This window comes from Panicum virgatum, chromosome 5N, assembly GCF_016808335.1.
Source record: "Panicum virgatum strain AP13 chromosome 5N, P.virgatum_v5, whole genome shotgun sequence".
NCBI classification, from domain to species: Eukaryota; Viridiplantae; Streptophyta; class Magnoliopsida; order Poales; family Poaceae; genus Panicum; species Panicum virgatum.
The window spans coordinates 35,744,625-35,762,865 of NC_053149.1; the positions used below are offsets into that span (position 1 = coordinate 35,744,625).

General features: G+C 49.3%; 1 protein-coding gene across 1 annotated transcript in view; it reads left to right on the forward strand.

The window, feature by feature from the left end:
• Window positions 1–18,241, forward strand: part of LOC120674766 — a 61,596-nt gene that overhangs the window by 26,163 nt on the left and 17,192 nt on the right. The window contains exon 2 of the mRNA XM_039955894.1: window positions 6,790–6,794. Coding sequence (XP_039811828.1) covers window positions 6,790–6,794 — 5 coding nt within the window. The remainder of the gene's footprint in view (window positions 1–6,789; window positions 6,795–18,241) is intronic.

Sequence of the window (18,241 nt, forward strand, 5' to 3'; positions counted from 1 at the left end):
GCCCAAAAGGGCTGTTTCTGAGGTGCTGGTGAGTACTTCCCAAGTCACATCGAGAAGTGGCTTGTCGTGTGAGAAGGTGAAGCTTGCTTTCAAGCTGCTGGAAGTAAGTAGTCGAATACTTCGAGTACTTTATCTTAGATCGAGTAGTATACTGATCTTTTTATTTGCAGGAGGCATTGGGATGGGAGGATGACCGGTCCCAGGATGAAACAGAGCTGAATACTCTGAAGGAGAGGGTTAAGACGCTCTCATCCGAGAAGTCTGCTCTCGAGGGGAAGCTTAAAAAGCTCTCCCAGTCCAAGAAAGGTTAGTCCTTAGCATTTGCTGTGCATTCGACTAGTAGATCTGCTTGGTGTTTATAAGACTTTCTTTCAATCGAGTACATAGCTTGTGCAGAATCTTTAAAGATTCAGGAAAGCTTGGTACTGGATCTAAAGATTCTTATGTACCGAAACACAGATGAAATAGAGAAGCTCAAGAAGATCAAGGAAGACTCAGATCTGGAGGCAGCGTCGATTCTACAACAGCTCAAGACATTGTCAGAGTCCCGAGACTCGATGCAGCAGGAGCTCATGGAGCTGAGAGGAGTCAGGGATGCTGCCCTGGAGGTAGCCGAGACCATGGATATCCCAGAGAGGGATGGAGATGAAGTGCTCACGCTGGCGGGGAGACTTCGTAAAGTGTCCGGGGCCTTCGAGAGGTATGTTTCCACCGTCACCCGACAGTACGTGGGTCACGTACTCAGGTTGGTGAAGTCCTACTGGCCATCTACTCGTCTGGACGCTCTTGGAAAGGGAGCCAAGGCTGATTGTACAGACGATCAGTTTCGTAAATATTTGGTAGAAACTTCCACTGTGGCCGACCAGATTGTAGAGTCCTTGAGCAAGTCTGAGACTCCTTGAACTTTTTGTTGTAATTGAGTTGGCGTGTAGGCCAGAAGTACTTTGAGACAAATGTTAAATATTTGTGTAATATCAAGTACTTGTACTGTGTTTTTAGGATTGTGGAATCCTTTGGTGTGTCGAATAGTTGTACTCGAAGGTCCTGAGTGGAGGCAGCATCGCGCCCACTCAGTTATAATAGTAGATACAAGGATTTGTACCCGTAAGTGCCTTTAGAAAGCAAAGTATTCTCGAATAGAGTCGAGTTTATATGATTCTGAATCAGAACTCTAGTGCTGACCGATTAGGAATGAATCCCGCAGGATTAACCAAGTGGGAAAAGCACTGAAAGAGTGTAAAAAGCCATAGCTTGGTGTAGATTTCCTTTCGTAAGGAAAACTTTGTCTGAGGAAGGCTCATATGGGTTTGGTTGTCCACCAAGAAAAAACTCTTGTTGAGTATTTGGAGTTGGAGATGTTCCTTGATAGATAGGTGAACAGGAGGCTCTTGTCAACCTATTTTAGAGTATCAAGAATTTATTCGTACTCCTTGAGGGATTTTCGTAGTTGACCAGTTAGGAAGGACCTTGCTTGGTCACCCAGATAGTATACAAGCTGTTGTGAAAATATCCCGGACTACTCGATCTTATCGAGTAGTATGTCCTATACATGGACTGGATTAATTTCTAGAATAGAACTGTTAGGATTGAACTCCATCGAGTTAACCAAGACGTAAATATTCTAGAAATATCCCAAACTTACTCGAGCGAGGCAAGTAAGGTGTCCTACCCGAGGACTCGAAGTAACTCTTAGGGCAAGTCTGTTAGGTACGAACCCCGTCGAGTTGCCCAAGATGAAAATGCCGAAAAAGTATCCAGAACCTACTCGAGCCAGCGAGTAGGGTGTCCTTTTAACCAAGGACTGGGGTAATCTTTAAGACAGAACTGTTAGGTATGAACCCCGTCGGGTTGCCCAAGACACAAATGTCGAGAGGATATCCAAAACCTACTCGAGCCAGCGAGTAGGGTGTCCTAAACATGGACTGGAGTAATCCTTAAGACAGAACTGTTAGGTACGAACCCCGTCGGGTTGCCCAAGATGTAAATGTGGAGAGGATATCCAAAACCTACTCGAGCCAGCGAGTAGGGTGTCCTAAACACAGACTGGAGTAATCCTTAAGACAGAACTGTTAGGTATGAACCCCGTCGGGTTGCCCAAGACGTAAATGTCGAGAGGATATCCAAAATCTACTCGAGCCAGCGAGTAAGGTATCCTAAACACGGACTGGAGTAACCCTTAAGACAGAACTGTTGGGTACGAATCCCGTCGGGTTGCCCAAGACATAAATATCGAAAGGATATCCAAAACCTACTCGAGCTAGCGAGTAGGGTGTTCTAAACACGGACTGGAGTAACCCTTAAGACAGAACTATTAGGTAAGAACCCCATCGGGTTGCCCAAGGCGTAAATGTGGAAAGGATATCCAAGACTTACTCGAGCGAGGCAAGTAAGGTGTCCTACCCAAGGACTGGAGTAAGTCTTCGGACAAGTCTGTTAGGTACGAACCCCGTCGGGTTGCCCAAGACATAAATGTCGAAGTGATATCCAAAACTTACTCGAGCGAGGCGAGTAAGGTGTCCTTTAACCAAGGACTGGAGTAATCCTTAAGACAGAACTGTTAGGTACGAACCCCGTCAGGTTGCCCAAGATGTAAATGTCGAAAAGATATCCAAGGGTAAACCATGACAACTACTCGATAGCTGCCTTGATGCAGCTTTTCGGGGTAGTGCTTGATATGGGGTATTCTGTCTTGTGAGCGAGAGCCAAGTGGTCAATTTACGGAGGGAATCAACTTTTATTTTGGATTTCTCGAGATTACAATAGTTGTAAAATGACAGACTCTGACTCTTAAGACCTACCCCTTGCTCGTTAGACGTGAGCAATGGTTTACATGAAAAACTTATTTGAGGATAAAACTAGTCGATACGGTGGTTCGACTAGATTGTAGGTAGAGTTTCCTTTAGGAGGGGTGCCCCAAAGGCCTTGCGGAGTGAGTCGCAGTCAAAGATCATGTGAGAGCTCTTCAGGTGGATGAAGCACTTGCGCTGTAGAGTCTTGTTGACCCTGGCTCCGCTAAGAGATGTTTCTCCATGATGTGAGGTGCGCGGTTTACCCTGAGGACGGGTGTTTAACGGCTTGTACTTCTTGAAGGATGCGGAAGCCTTTGGTGGGATGCGGTAGTTGGATGAAGGGTTGTAAGCCTCGACTTTCTCGCGTTCCTTTCTCCTTGAGATGATGACGTTGCACACGTCACGACCAACGTTGATCACGTTGCGGAGGTCGTAGTTGGAGTAGTCGTAGTTGTCGCCCTGCTGTTCCTGCTAACTATTGGCTAGGCGCTGGCACCTGAACGCCCGTTTTTGGTAAAGCAGACTGTAACACCCGGTTTATAAAAGAACATAAACCGAGCAATCATATACGTGCCAGGATCAAGTCACACGTATATACAACAGAATGAACAGTATATCATAGCACATATCACGTAAAAAGACATAATAAAGCGAATACGAATGTTATTTATTACATTAATGACAAAATGTCTGATACAGCGGAAGCGAAGTACAAAATACGAATAAAGCTCTCCGAAGCTGAAGCAGGGCGCCACAGGGACGTCGACTGGGAGACGAACACCTAGAAGTCCTCGTAGTCCTGGTAGCGCTGGACGAACTCCCTCGTGTTGGCAGGAACTGAGCAGCAGTAGCGTAGCCAAGAGGAAAAAGTAGAGAAGAGGCAAGAGTGAGTACACAACTTGTACTCAACAAGTATAACACAAACTATGAGGCTCTAGGCTGGCTGACTCAACTGCATTAGCTTTTAAGTGTTGGCAAAATTTTATTAAAACTATTTACTACAAGTTGATGAATTACCATTAACCCGGTTACATAGTAAATAGTCAAATTTAATCATGATACTACTGAGAACCAAACCGAAACCAAGCCACCAAGGTAACCCCGAGAGGCACCTCCCTCGTCGGAAGGAGACAACCCCACTAATCAAAAGGAGGATCTGGGCCGCTCATAACCGTGAGCATGGCTAGTATACCAGTTTTACACTCTGCAGAGGTTGCACATCTTTACCCACAAGTCGTGAGCTACGCCAGATGTTCATCACACTTCCTTAGGTGAGATGACTAGCGACTCACTACGAGGCCTTTACAAAGAATCTCGTTGGTAGGGAGTAACCGCGAGGGTGGATCGGCGACTATGGAGCAGGTCTAGTGGGCGTCAAGACACGAAGCACAGACGAGGCCACTCAGCACGAGGGCCATAGAAGCTTACCGCCCCCTGCCCCGCAGGTAAGTTACTCCAAACCAAAAAGATCTAATTATTACGCCAAGTCTATCCCATTCTAGCCTTGTGGTAGCGCTGTTGTCCCAGGTTGTCGCTCTATGAACCGGTCCTTATGGAGAGTGGCCAACCAAGCACTAAGCACCGTGCTGGCCCCCTAAACCATGTTTCTACAAAAACCATATTTTAACGAGATGTGAGCCACCCAAGCACGAAGCACAGAGGGCCACTCTCAGAATTAAGTTCAAGTAAACCATTAATCAAATTAATTAAAAAGGACCAGAGTGTGTTATAGCGCGGCACCTAGCACAACTAACCAAAATGCAACCCAAGGTATTATATAAAGGATAAATGTGGCTAGGAAATCCTTATAGGCATACAGTATTAAATGCAGTATGAAATTGTATTTAAAGATGATAGGTTGTTCATGTTATACTTGCCTTCCTCGTACTGCTCTGGCTGCTGCTCAAAGTGCTCGGAAGACGGCTGCTCCTGGTACTGGTACTGGGGCTCCTCAGATGGATCAACGTCTACTCACGAACACATGGCCAAAACAAAGCACAATAATAAGCATACAAGCAAACACTAATAAAAACAAAGAAACAGTACATCAATACATAAAAACAGCACACTAAACTAGTCTAAAACTATTCTACGCGCTACAACGATCGCGTGGACATAAAGAACGCTTAAAACGGAGCTAAAACGCATAATCTAGGCCTAAAACAAGTTCCAAGGACCTATCTGCGAGAAAAACTAAGTTCCAGGGGATTTTCTGCAAAAACCGAGGGCCTAAATGCAATTAAACCTTAGTTTCAAGGGCTAACGCGTAAAACTACCAAGGGTGGACGGCGGGTTCAATTTCTGGAGAGCTCAGGGTTTAAATCGTAAAAGCAGGGGCTTAACTGGAATTAAAATTGAACTGGCTGGGACGGCGGGTGGATTCTAGGAAAGCTGGGGGGGTCTTTAACAAAATGTCCAGGGCGAACCGGTATGGACAGATCAGATCCGTCGGATCTAGATCTAAAGGCCTAGGACGGAGAGGTAAGTTGGATCTAATCTCGTGCGTCCAAGGCAGATCGGGCGGCTGGGATTTAACAGAGCGCGGGTCGGCGGCGCTAGTCGCCGGAGACCAGGCTCTGCGGCGGCGCTGCGCGGAAGCTCACCGGACTTGGCCGAACTTGGCCGTCCGGGGGTCAAATCGACCCGTTTTTGGGTCTGGGGCGACCTACGGGGCGCGTGTAGTCCACCTGGGCTCTAAACGGAGCTCGAGGAGGCTCGGGGCGGCGCCAGCATGGGCGGCGGCGGGTCCGCGCGGCGGAGACTCACCGGCGTGTGCTCGCGCGGCTGCTGGGGAGTACTACAAGCTAGGATAGCTAGCGTAAAGGTGCGGCGGGGTCTCGGGGGTGCTCACCGAGGTTCAAAACGAACGTGGGGAGTCGTGCAGGGGGTCCGGCGGCGAAGACCGGCGGCGAGGTCGTTACGGGCTCGTGGAGGAGGCGAAGCAGAGGGTCCTCGGGCGTCCCAGGCTTCACGGATCGATGCGCGGGGTTCCTGCGGAGATGTTACAGGGGTCAGTGCGGCCTGTGGTTCGCCGGCGGCTAGGAATCGAGCGGGCGGCGCGTCTTACCAGCGGCGGCCCTCCGGGCGGAAAACGATGGCGAGAGGGCTGTTTTCGAGGCTTGGGCAGCGGCGGCGGCGTGGATGGGATGCGCAGGGGTGTGGGGTGGGTTTAAAGAAAAAGAGCCCGCTAATCTCGGCGTGCCCGCTTGGCTGGCGCGGCGCGGGGATCGCGGCGAGCGGTTGTAGCACGGGGAAGGCGGATCTCATCGCGATTTCTGCGGAATTCCGGCTCGGGTGAAGTTTCTAGAAGGAGGAGGGGTTCTAGGAGGCCGGCCAGTGGACCTTGCGGGGCTAGAGTGGTCCATGGGCAGCGGGTCGCGGTGCTGCGGGGAAGAGCAGAGCTGCGGGCGTCACGGCGGAGAAGATGGAGCTGCCAGGTGGGGCCGCGACGTCAGTGAGGAGAAGGCGGGGGCGCGCGGTGAGCGTGTCGCGCACGCGGGGCCGCTGCGCGCTGGTGGGTGGGCCCAGCGCTGGCAGGTGGCGACGCGCGAGAGAGGGCGCTGCGGGAGCAGGCCGGCGCGAGCTGGGCCTGGGGTGTTGGAAGAAGGGGTGGCGCAAGGGAGGGAGTGGGCCGTTGCGGGCTGGGCCACGGGAAAAAGGAGAGGGGTGAACTGGGCCCATGGGAAGGGAGAGGGAGGAGTGGGTTTGGGCTGTTGGGTTGGGCTGGGGTTTTGGGTTCCTTTCCTTTTCTATTTCTTTTCTAATTTCTATTTCTACTTCAAACAAAGTTTGAATTCAAATCAAAATTTGAATTCAAACCACACTCAAAACAATTTAAAACTATGCACCAGCATGAATGCAACAACAAAATTTAAACCTATGATAAAATTTTAATTGCTTATAGAACAAAAATTGAGATTAAATGCAAGTCTAGCACAATAAACCTTAGAAAATTTAAATAAAGCCAATTAAATTTATTATAAAATGCTGAAATTGAAAGCTAGGGTGTTACAGACCCTACCCCCTTAAAGAAATCTCGTCCCCGAGATTTAGCTGGGCTGGCTAGCAAAGAGATCTGGATAGGTCTTCTTCAGCTCATCTTCTCGCTCCCAAGTAGCCTCAGCTTCATTGTGATGACTCCACTGAACTCTGCACATCTTGATGTGCTTGTTCCGAGTAACCCTCTCTGATGTCTCCAGAATCTTCACCGGATGCTCAGTAAAAGTCAGATCTTCCTGCACATCGACTCCATCCAGGGGTGCCTGCTCCTCGGGTACTCGCAAACACCTCTTCAGCTGAGATATATGGAAGACATCATGAACTCCTGAGAGGCTGAGAGGTAACTCCAGGCGATAAGCAACTTCGCCTTTCCACTCTAGCACCTTGAATGGTCCCACATAACGAGGTGCTAACTTCCCCTTGACATTAAACCTGTGGATTCCTCTCATCGGAGACACCTTCAGGTACACATAATCACCAACACTGAAAGTCAGGTCCCTCCGTTTGCCATTAGCATAGCTCTTCTGTCTGCTCTGTGCAATCCTCAGATTTTCTCGCACAGCCTGAACCATCTGCTCTGCGTCATCTATGATCTCAGGGCCAAAGAGCTGCTTCTCACCAATCTGATCCCAATAGAGAGGAGTTCTGCACTTTCTGCCATACAATGCCTCAAAGGGGGACTTCTTCAGACTAGCCTGATAGCTGTTGTTGTATGAGAACTCAGCATATGACAGGCACTTATCCCAGCTAGTACCGTACTGAATGGCACAAGCTCTCAGCATATCCTCCAACACTTGGTTGGTTCTCTCTGTCTGCCCATCTGTCTGAGGGTGATAAGCCGTACTGAAACGCAGCTTCGTATCCAAAGAATCATGAAGCTGCTCCCAGAACCGAGAAGTGAACTGAGACCCTCTGTCAGATATGATCTTCTTGGGCACACCATGTAAGCAGACAATCCGAGAGATGTACAACTCTGCCAGTTTAGCACCGGAGTAAGTAGTGTTCACCGGAATGAAGTGAGCAACCTTCGTCAATCGATCCACTACTACCCAAATGGAGTTGTACCCTTTCTGAGTACGAGGCAATCCAACAATGAAGTCCATAGTGATTTCTTCCCATTTCCACTCTGGAATCTTCAAAGGCTGTAACAGACCTGCTGGCCTCTGATGCTCAGCCTTGACACGCTGACAGGTGTCACAAATAGCCACGTACTCTGCCACTGAACGCTTCATCCCATACCACCAGAAGCGTTCCTTCAGATCATAATACATCTTCGTGCTGCCCGGATGAATAGAATAAGCTGTATCATGGGCCTCACTCAGAATCAACTTCCGAAGATCATGCACATCAGGCACGCAGATCCGGTTCCTGTACCACAAAGTACCCTGATCATCCTCTCTGAAATGAGGAGCCTTGCCCTTCTTGAGCAACTCACGAATCTCCTGCAGCTTCTCATCATCTTTCTGATGCTGCCGGATCTCTGACTCTAGAGTCGGTACCGCCTCAAATGCTGCACTGGAAGTATGATGCAAGAAGCCCAGACTCAACTGCTCGAACTCCTCGCATAACTCTGGAGGCATCTGGAATGCCACGGCCATGTTGACATAACTTCTTCTGCTCAGAGTATCTGCTACAACATTGGCCTTGCCCGGATGATAGTGAATCTCCAGATCATAATCCTTGACCAACTCTAGCCATCTTCTCTTCCGCATGTTCAGCTCATTCTGCGTGAAAATGTACTTGAGGCTCTTGTGATCAGTGTAGATATCACACCACTGTCCATACAAGTAATGCCTCCAAATCTTCAGAGCATGCACAACTGCGGCTAACTCAAGATCATGAGTGGGATAATTCAAATCATGCCGACGTAACTGCCGTGAAGCATAAGCAATCACTCTGCCCTCCTGCATCAGAACACACCCAAGACCATCCTTCGAAGCATCACAATATACCGTGAACCTCTTCGTCTGGTCTGGCAGAGTCAGGACTAGCGCCGTAGTCAACCTTTTCTTCAGCTCATCAAAGGCCAACTGTCGCCCTTCAGTCCATACGAAAGCCACATTCTTCTCTAGCAAGGAAGTCAAAGGCTTCGCGATCTTGGAGAAATTCTCAATGAACCTCCGATAATATCCAGCTAAGCCCAAGAATGACCTGACTTCCTTCACTGTCTGTGGTGTCTCCCACTCGAGTACATCCTTCACCTTACTCGGATCAACAGCAATGCCTCCCTGAGAGATAACATGACCGAGGAATGGAACCTCGTCAATCCAGAACTCGCACTTGCTGAACTTGGCATACAGCTGATGCTCTCTCAATCTCTGCAATACTGAGTCTCAGATGCTCCTCATGCTCTTCTTCTGTCTTGGAAAAGATCAGAATATCATCAATGAAAATCACCACGAAGACATCCAGATAATCCATGAAGACCATGTTCATCAGATGCATGAAGAAAGCCAGGGCATTAGTCAAGCCGAAGGACATGACCGTATACTCATATAGCCCATACTTGCATGTGAATGCCGTCTTCGGAATATCCCCAGGACGGATCCTCAGCTGAAAATAACCCGAGCGAAGATCAATCTTCGAGAATATACGAGCACCTCGAAGCAAATCAAAGAGATCCTCAATACGGGGCAGTGGATGCTTGTTCTTGATAGTGACTGCATTCAGCTCCCGATAATCCACACACATCCTCTTCGAGCCATCCTTCTTATCTACCAGCAATAATGGGAAAGCCCAAGGAGAGAAGCTGCGACTGGATATAGCCCTTGGCTAGCAACTCATCAATAGTTTTCTTGACTTCTTCATGCTCTATAGGTGCCATACGGTAGGGCCGCTTTGCAATAGGAGCTGTGCCAGGCAAGAGATCAATACAAAACTCAATGGCACGTTCAGGCGGCATACCTGGCAGATCATCCGGAAAGACATCCGGGAACTCAGACACCACGCGAATACCGTCCGTGGGTCTAGCCTCCATCTGATGAAGAAATCCAGAAGGCTCTGAAGCACTGACTGTCACCTCTTGGCCATCAGATGTCGATAAGTGAACTGTCCGCTGAGCACAATCAATACGGACTCCCATCTGGTAAGGGTCTCCATGCACAAGATCACATCTATCCCCGAGGAGTCAATAACTATCAAGCCAGTGCGGAATTCTACCCCCTTTATGACAATACTAACTCTGGAGCATATAGAGCATGTACGAATCTGACCCCCTAGGTGAGGTAACTACCATAGCTGTCCTCATACAAGAAACCGGTATACCATGCTGCTCGGCAAATGACTTGGAAATGAAAGAATGGGTAGCACCGGTATCGAAAAGCACTGTAGCGGGGTGAGAGTTGACCATGAACGTACCAATAACCACGTTAGGAGCCTCGGCCGCTGACTCGGCCGTCACGTGGTTCACCCGACCCTGTGCAGGCGCCCTGGGCTGAGCTGGGCGCCCCTGCTGTCCCGCCTGCGCCTTCCGGGGGCAAGTGTTGGCGTAGTGCCCCGGCTGGCCGCAGTGATAGCAGACGCGTGCAAGTGTCGAAGCCTGCTGTCCGGTAGGAGCTGCCGGACGTGGATCCTGAGGTGCTGGCGGAGCTGGTAGAGCAGTATGAGCCGGAGGTGCCGGTAACCTCGGGCCCTGACCTGCCTGCTGCTGTCGAGGCGGGTACTGCTGCGGTCTCTGCTGGTACTGCTGAGGAGGCCGGTACTGCTGCTGGTACTACTGGGGCGGCTGGAGGCGAGGACGAGTGTTGCTGCCGGTAGCAACGGGGACAACCTTCCTCTTCTTGTCCTCCATCTCTAGGTGCTTGCGCTCAGTGTTGAGCGCACTGTCAACTAGATGGTTGAAGTCGTCGAAGCGGAGGTTGAGCAGCGCGTACTGGAGGTAGTCCTCAAGACCCTCCATGAAGTGCTCCTGCTTCTTGCGGTCATCCGCAACATCGGCAGGGGCGTAGTGAGCAAGCTGCAGAAAGCGATCACGATACTCCGTGACCGACATAGTCCCCTGAATTCACAAAGACAGATAGATATCGGAAGATTAACTCAAGATTCATAAGGATAGAACAAGGGGCACTAGCTCAAAAGAAACCGCTGAATGATTATATTTAATATTACCTGCTTCAGAGCAAGGAACTCCTTCTGCTTCATCTTCATAACGCCCGCGGGGACGTTGTGACTGCGGAAACGCTCCCTGAACTGGAGCCAAGTGAGAGCCTCACAGTCGTGAACTGGGTGGGACTCCCACCAGTCCAAAGCTGCCCCTCGCAGCTGTCCTGCTGCGTACAGAACTCGCTCCCGATCATCGCACTGGGCGATGTCCAGCTGACGCTCCACTGCATGGAGCTAGTCGTCAGCCTGAAGAGGGTCGGACGTGTGAGAAAACGTCGGCGGGTGACCCCTCAGGAACTCAGCACGCCTATCGCGAGGCTGCGGCGGTGGAGGAGGCGGAGGCTGAGTGTGAGCCTGCTGAAGAGCCTGAACCGTGTTGTTCAGGGTAGCCATCATCTGCATCTGGAGCTGGAAGTACTGCTCCGGAGTCAAAGGCGGCGGCATCGGTATCCCGGTCCCCTGGGTGTTCTGACCCTGGTTGTTCTGCCCCTGCTGGTCAGAACCACGCCTGGTGTTCACCATCTGATTTTGGACAAAAGATTTCACAAGTAAGGATATTGCAGGAATAAACTCAGATGGATATGATAACTCTTTGCGGAAAAAGACTCAGCCATGATAAAGTAGACAGGATAGAGTGGACTGTTTTACCCCCAACGATCTAACTCATTTTATTAATTAGTTAACTTTAGCATAAGAGTGATTTTCTTTAAACAAATTTAAACTACTAAGCTATGCAATCATTCAAAAATCTAAATCAAACATATAGCATAATAACAAGCAGTCAATTTTCACGACTTAGCCGAGTTTAACATACGACTCGACTAACACGACGCGTCGCAGAACGTGCTATCGTGTTATTATAAAAGGGTCACCTAGCTAACTCATGGTGGTCAGATGACTGATTCAGGCCAAATCTACGAAAACTATTCTTCAGAGAGAGAAATCAAGGCAAGACGGGTAAAAGTCATAGAATTCAAGGGGTATAATAGTAAAATAGTTTCAGCAGACAAGGATTGGAGAGAAGAAGTCCTAAAACTCAACCAGTTCTATCTAGGCTTTGTCCTACAGTCGATATGGCTCTGATACCACTCTGTAACACCCGGTTTATAAAAGAACATAAACCGAGCAATCATATACGTGCCAGGATCAAGTCACACGTATATACAACAGAATGAACAGTATATCATAGCACATATCACGTAAAAAGACATAATAAAGCGAATACGAATGTTATTTATTACATTAATGACAAAATGTCTGATACAGCGGAAGCGAAGTACAAAATACGAATAAAGCTCTCCGAAGCTGAAGCAGGGCGCCACAGGGACGTCGACTGGGAGACGAACACCTAGAAGTCCTCGTAGTCCTGGTAGCGCTGGACGAACTCCCTCGTGTTGGCAGGAACTGAGCAGCAGTAGCGTAGCCAAGAGGAAAAAGTAGAGAAGAGGCAAGAGTGAGTACACAACTTGTACTCAACAAGTATAACACAAACTATGAGGCTCTAGGCTGGCTGACTCAACTGCATTAGCTTTTAAGTGTTGGCAAAATTTTATTAAAACTATTTACTACAAGTTGATGAATTACCATTAACCCGGTTACATAGTAATTAGTCAAATTTAATCATGATACTACTGAGAACCAAACCGAAACCAAGCCACCAAGGTAACTCCGAGAGGCACCTCCCTCGTCGGAAGGAGACAACCCCACTAATCAAAAGGAGGATCTGGGCCGCTCATAACCGTGAGCACGGCTAGTATACCAGTTTTACACTCTGCAGAGGTTGCACATCTTTACCCCACAAGTCGTGAGCTACGCCAGATGTTCATCACACTTCCTTAGGTGAGATGACTAGCGACTCACTACGAGGCCTTTACAAAGAATCTCGTTGGTAGGGAGTAACCGCGAGGGTGGATCGGCGACTATGGAGCAGGTCTAGTGGGCGTCAAGACACGAAGCACAGACGAGGCCACTCAGCACGAGGGCCATAGAAGCTTACCGCCCCTGCCCCGCAGGTAAGTTACTCCAAACCAAAAAGATCTAATTATTACGCCAAGTCTATCCCATTCTAGCCTTGTGGTAGCGCTGTTGTCCCAGGTTGTCGCTCTATGAACCGGTCCTTATGGAGAGTGGCCAACCAAGCACTAAGCACCGTGCTGGCCCCCTAAACCATGTTTCTACAAAAACCATATTTTAACGAGATGTGAGCCACCCAAGCACGAAGCACAGAGGGCCACTCTCAGAATTAAGTTCAAGTAAACCATTAATCAAATTAATTAAAAAGGACCAGAGTGTGTTATAGCGCGGCACCTAGCACAACTAACCAAAATGCAACCCAAGGTATTATATAAAGGATAAATGTGGCTAGGAAATCCTTATAGGCATACAGTATTAAATGCAGTATGAAATTGTATTTAAAGATGATAGGTTGTTCATGTTATACTTGCCTTCCTCATACTGCTCTGGCTGCTGCTCAAAGTGCTCGGAAGACGGCTGCTCCTGGTACTGGTACTGGGGCTCCTCAGATGGATCAACATCTACTCACGAACACATGGCCAAAACAAAGCACAATAATAAGCATACAAGCAAACACTAATAAAAACAAAGAAACAGTACATCAATACATAAAAACAGCACACTAAACTAGTCTAAAACTATTCTACACGCTACAATGATCGCGTGGACATAAAGAACGCTTAAAACGGAGCTAAAACGCATAATCTAGGCCTAAAACAAGTTCCAGGGACCTATCTGCGAGAAAAACTAAGTTCCAGGGGATTTTCTGCAAAAACCGACGGCCTAAACGCAATTAAACCTTAGTTTCAGGGGCTAACGCGTAAAACTACCAAGGGTGGACGGCGGGTTCAATTTCTGGAGAGCTCAGGGTTTAAATCGTAAAAGCAGGGGCTTAACTGGAATTAAAATTGAACTGGCTGGGACGGCGGGTGGATTCTAGGAAAGCTGGGGGGGGTCTTTAACAAAATGTCCAGGGCGAACCGGTATGGACAGATCAGATCCGTCGGATCTAGATCTAAAGGCCTAGGACGGAGAGGTAAGTTGGATCTAATCTCGTGCGTCCAAGGCAGATCGGGCGGCTGGGATTTAACAGAGCGCGGGTCAGCGGCGCTAGTCGCCGGAGACCAGGCTCTGCGGCGGCGCTGCGCGGAAGCTCGCCGGACTTGGCCGAACTTGGCCGTCCAGGGGTCAAATCGACCCGTTTTTGGGTCTGGGGTGACCTACGGGGCGCGTGTAGTCCACCTGGGCTCTAAACGGAGCTCGGGGAGGCTCGGGGTGGCGCCAGCATGGGCGGCGGCGGGTCCACGCGGCGGAGACTCACCGGCGTGCGCTCGCGCGGCTGCTGGGGAGTACTACAAGCTAGGATAGCTAGCGTAAAGGTGCGGCGGGGTCTCGGGGGTGCTCACCGAGGTTCAAAACGAGCGTGGGGAGTCGTGCAGGGGGTCCGACGGCGAAGACCGGCGGCGAGGTCGTTACGGGCTCGTGGAGGAGGCGAAGCAGAGGGTCCTCGGGCGTCCCAGGCTTCACGGATCGATGCGCGGGGTTCCTGCGGAGATGTTACAGGGGTCAGTGCGGCCTGTGGTTCGCCGGCGGCTAGGAATCGAGCGGGCGGCGCGTCTTACCGGCGGCGGCCCTCCGGGCGGAAAACAACGGCGAGAGGGCTGTTTTCGGGGCTTGGGCAGCGGCGGCGGCGTGGATGGGATGCGCAGGGGTGCGGGGTGGGTTTAAAGAAAAAGAGCCCGCTAATCTCGGCGTGCCCGCTTGGCTGGCGCAGCGCGGGGATCGCGGCGAGCGGTTGTAGCACGGGGAAGGCGGATCTCATCGCGATTTCTGCGGAATTCCGGCTCGGGTGAAGTTTCTAGAAGGAGGAGGGGTTCTAGGAGGCCGGCCAGTGGACCTTGCGGGGCTAGAGTGGTCCATGGGCAGCGGGTCGCGGCGCTGCGGGGAAGAGCAGAGCTGCGGGCGTCACGACGGAGAAGATGGAGCTGCCAGGTGGGGCCGCGACGTCAGTGAGGAGAAGGCGGGGGCGCGGGGCGAGCGTGTCGCGCACGCGGGGCCGCTGCGCGCTGGCGGGTGGGCCCAGCGCTGGCAGGTGGCGACGCGCGAGAGAGGGCGCTAGCGGGAGCAGGCCGGCGCGAGCTGGGCCTGGGGTGTGGGAAGAAGGGGTGGCGCAAGGGAGGGAGTGGGCCGTTGCGGGCTGGGCCGCGGGAAAAAGGAGAGGGGTGAACTGGGCCCATGGGAAGGGAGTGGGAGGAGTGGGTTTGGGCTGTTGGGTTGGGCTGGGGTTTTGGGTTCCTTTCCTTTTCTATTTCTTTTCTAATTTCTATTTCTACTTCAAACAAAGTTTGAATTCAAATCAAAATTTGAATTCAAACCACACTCAAAACAATTTAAAACTATGCACCAGCATGAATGCAACAACAAAATTTAAACCTATGATAAAATTTTAATTGCTTATAGAACAAAAATTGAGATTAAATGCAAGTCTAGCACAATAAACATTAGAAAATTTAAATAAAGCCAATTAAATTTATTATAAAATGCTGAAATTTATTATAAAATTTATTATAAGATGCAAATCAGCATCTTCGCGGCATATTCCTCTGGTCCATCGGACGGACTCCCATCGGCCGATACCAACTCTGTGCATCTTTTGGTTTCTTTTGAATCGGCCACCTTTCCTTCACCGAAATCACCTTTCTTGACACGTGTCAAAAAAAACAGTGTCAACACATGCAGCTTCGCTTCCCGTGCGGGTGGCGAGTGAAAATCTCTTCTTTGCCCTCAACCCTTCATCTTCTCGTCCGCACAATGGGAATCTGCCGATTCAACTTCCGTCTTTTTACCCCCCGCGTCCCTCGATTAGATCCAAGAGTAAAGGCTATGCTGGGGCATGCAACCGATTCACCTTCCCTGCCTTGGGCTATAAATCACCCCATCAGCACTGTATTTTTTTCATCGGCCAAAGCTTTCTTTGCCTTCTTCTTCGTCCAGCCCAAAAAACCCTAGCCTCATCTCCTTCTTCAAGACAGATGGCCAACAACAAGCGCATCGGTGAGGGCTCCTCCGATGCTCCTCCGCTGCTCCGCCCCCGTCTGGGGTAAGTCATTGTTTTCTTCTTTATCAATGCTGCATCTCTGATCTGCTTTTGATCATCTGCTCTTCTCTGTAGATACGCCGCCATGGAACTCCCCCCCCCCCAAACTTCCGGATCATGGATGCAGGCACCCAAGAGTACATCCGTGACCTCCTCCGCCAGCTCAACGAGGCTCGTAGTGACCTCGACCGGGCACGGATAGACCAGGTCATCATCCGCAGCCAACTCACCAGCGCCGACACCAAGGCCGCAAGTAAGTTTTGGAACCATGTCTTCTTTAAGGACCTTCAGATCTTCCACTCTAATCCCTTCCTCTTTCTTAGAGCTGGAGGCACAAGTCCAGTCTCTACTAGACGCCGCCCGAGTCGCCATTGACTCGATGAATGTGAGAGGGACACCGTCACCGCACGCCTCCAGAACATTCCAGCCCACATCACCGAGGTCGCCGAGTACAGGGCTCACGAGGGCACCGCCAGAGCCATCGCCGTCGTCTCCACCATGTCTGGGGCGGACTACCGGCAATGGGCGCCTACCTTCCCCGAGCCAGGGCCGCAGCGCGATGCCTTCGAGGAGCTTGTTGAGGACCTCTACTACCCTGCTGATGCCATCGCCCGTGACGTCAGCTCGGAGGGGGTCATTAGCAACCTCTTCGGGGAAGAGTCAGACTAGGTTGTAGCATGTAATAGCCTATTCTGGCTTTTGTAAATGTAATCAATGAATGGCTCCTCTCGTTGGCTCTTGTCTTCTGTCTTTATTATATTTTGCATTAATTTCTATCTTGCAGTCGCTCCAAATATACCAATACCTTGTTGCGATCACAATCGAACCACAAAACCAAGTCAAACCTAAACCATGAATCTCTGGATTAGATTTTTTGATCTAAGGGCGATACATGTCATATCAGCCACAAAAACACTTGAACGCATTACGATACGATCAAGCCTTTTCTTATTTTTCGTGCTAAAGGCGATACACTCCCTGCATCGGCTATCTTGAATTCAACCGATCTTTTTACTTAATCGGCTATGCATCTACCCAAACGCTTGGGTAATATTTCTTCAGATACTTCCCATTAAGAGCTCTAGAATACTCTTCCCCTTCGAGTGTCTCTAAAATATAGGCATTGCCATGAACGCATCTGTTTACTCTGAATGGTCCTTCCCACGTTGGCGACCATTTGCCGAATTTTGAACTCTTTGTTCCTATCGGCAGTATCAACTTCCAAACCAATTCTCCTTGATCAAAAGTTTTGGCTTTTACCTTTTTATCATACCACCGGCTAATTCTGGCTTTATTCGCCACAACATTTACAAGAGCCTCCAGCCAATGACCAGCCAAATCTTCCAATTCATCTTTCATCAGAGCAGAATACTCATCAGCTGTCAATTGATTCTGAAACGTGACACGCCGTGAATCAAGTTTCAACTCCCATGGGAGAACAGCTTCATGTCCGTATACCAAATGATATGGAGACACCTTTGTAGCACCATGACAAGCCATTCTGTATGCCCATAAAGCTTCATGAAGTACAATATGCCACTTTCTAGGATATTCATCAATCTTTCTTTTGATCAATTTGATGACTCCTTTGTTAGATGCTTCTGCTTGACCATTAGCTTGGGCATAATATGGAGAAGAATTCAACAATTTAATCCCCATTCCAGTGGCAAATTCCTCAAATTCATCTGACATAAACATAGTACCCTGATCGGTAGTAATGGTTTGTGGAATACCAAACCGATAGATAATATGTTTTCTAACGAATTCAATCATCTCTTTCGACGTAACATTCTTCAGAGGAATTGCTTCAACCCACTTGGTGAAATAATTAGTGGCCACCAAGATAAACTTATGATTTTTACTAGATGGAGGATATATCTGGCCGATCAAATCAATTCCCCATCCTCTAAATAGCCACAGCTTGATTGTGGGATTCATGGCTGACGCAGGAACTCTTTGCACGCTTCCAAACTTCTGACATTCTTGGCAACCTCTGTAATATGTGAAGCAATTTTCCAGCATCGTCGGCCAAAAATATATGTTCCTCCTGATCACCCATTTCATCTTATAATCCGATTGATGGGATCCACAGACACCTTCGTGAATTTCACCCATTAATACCTTATCTTCTTCTTTATCGATGCATTTGAGCAAGACTCCATCAATCGTCCGATAATATAAATCTCCCTCCAACAATACATAGTTGATTGCCTGGAATCTGATTTTTCTGCTCACTTTTTTG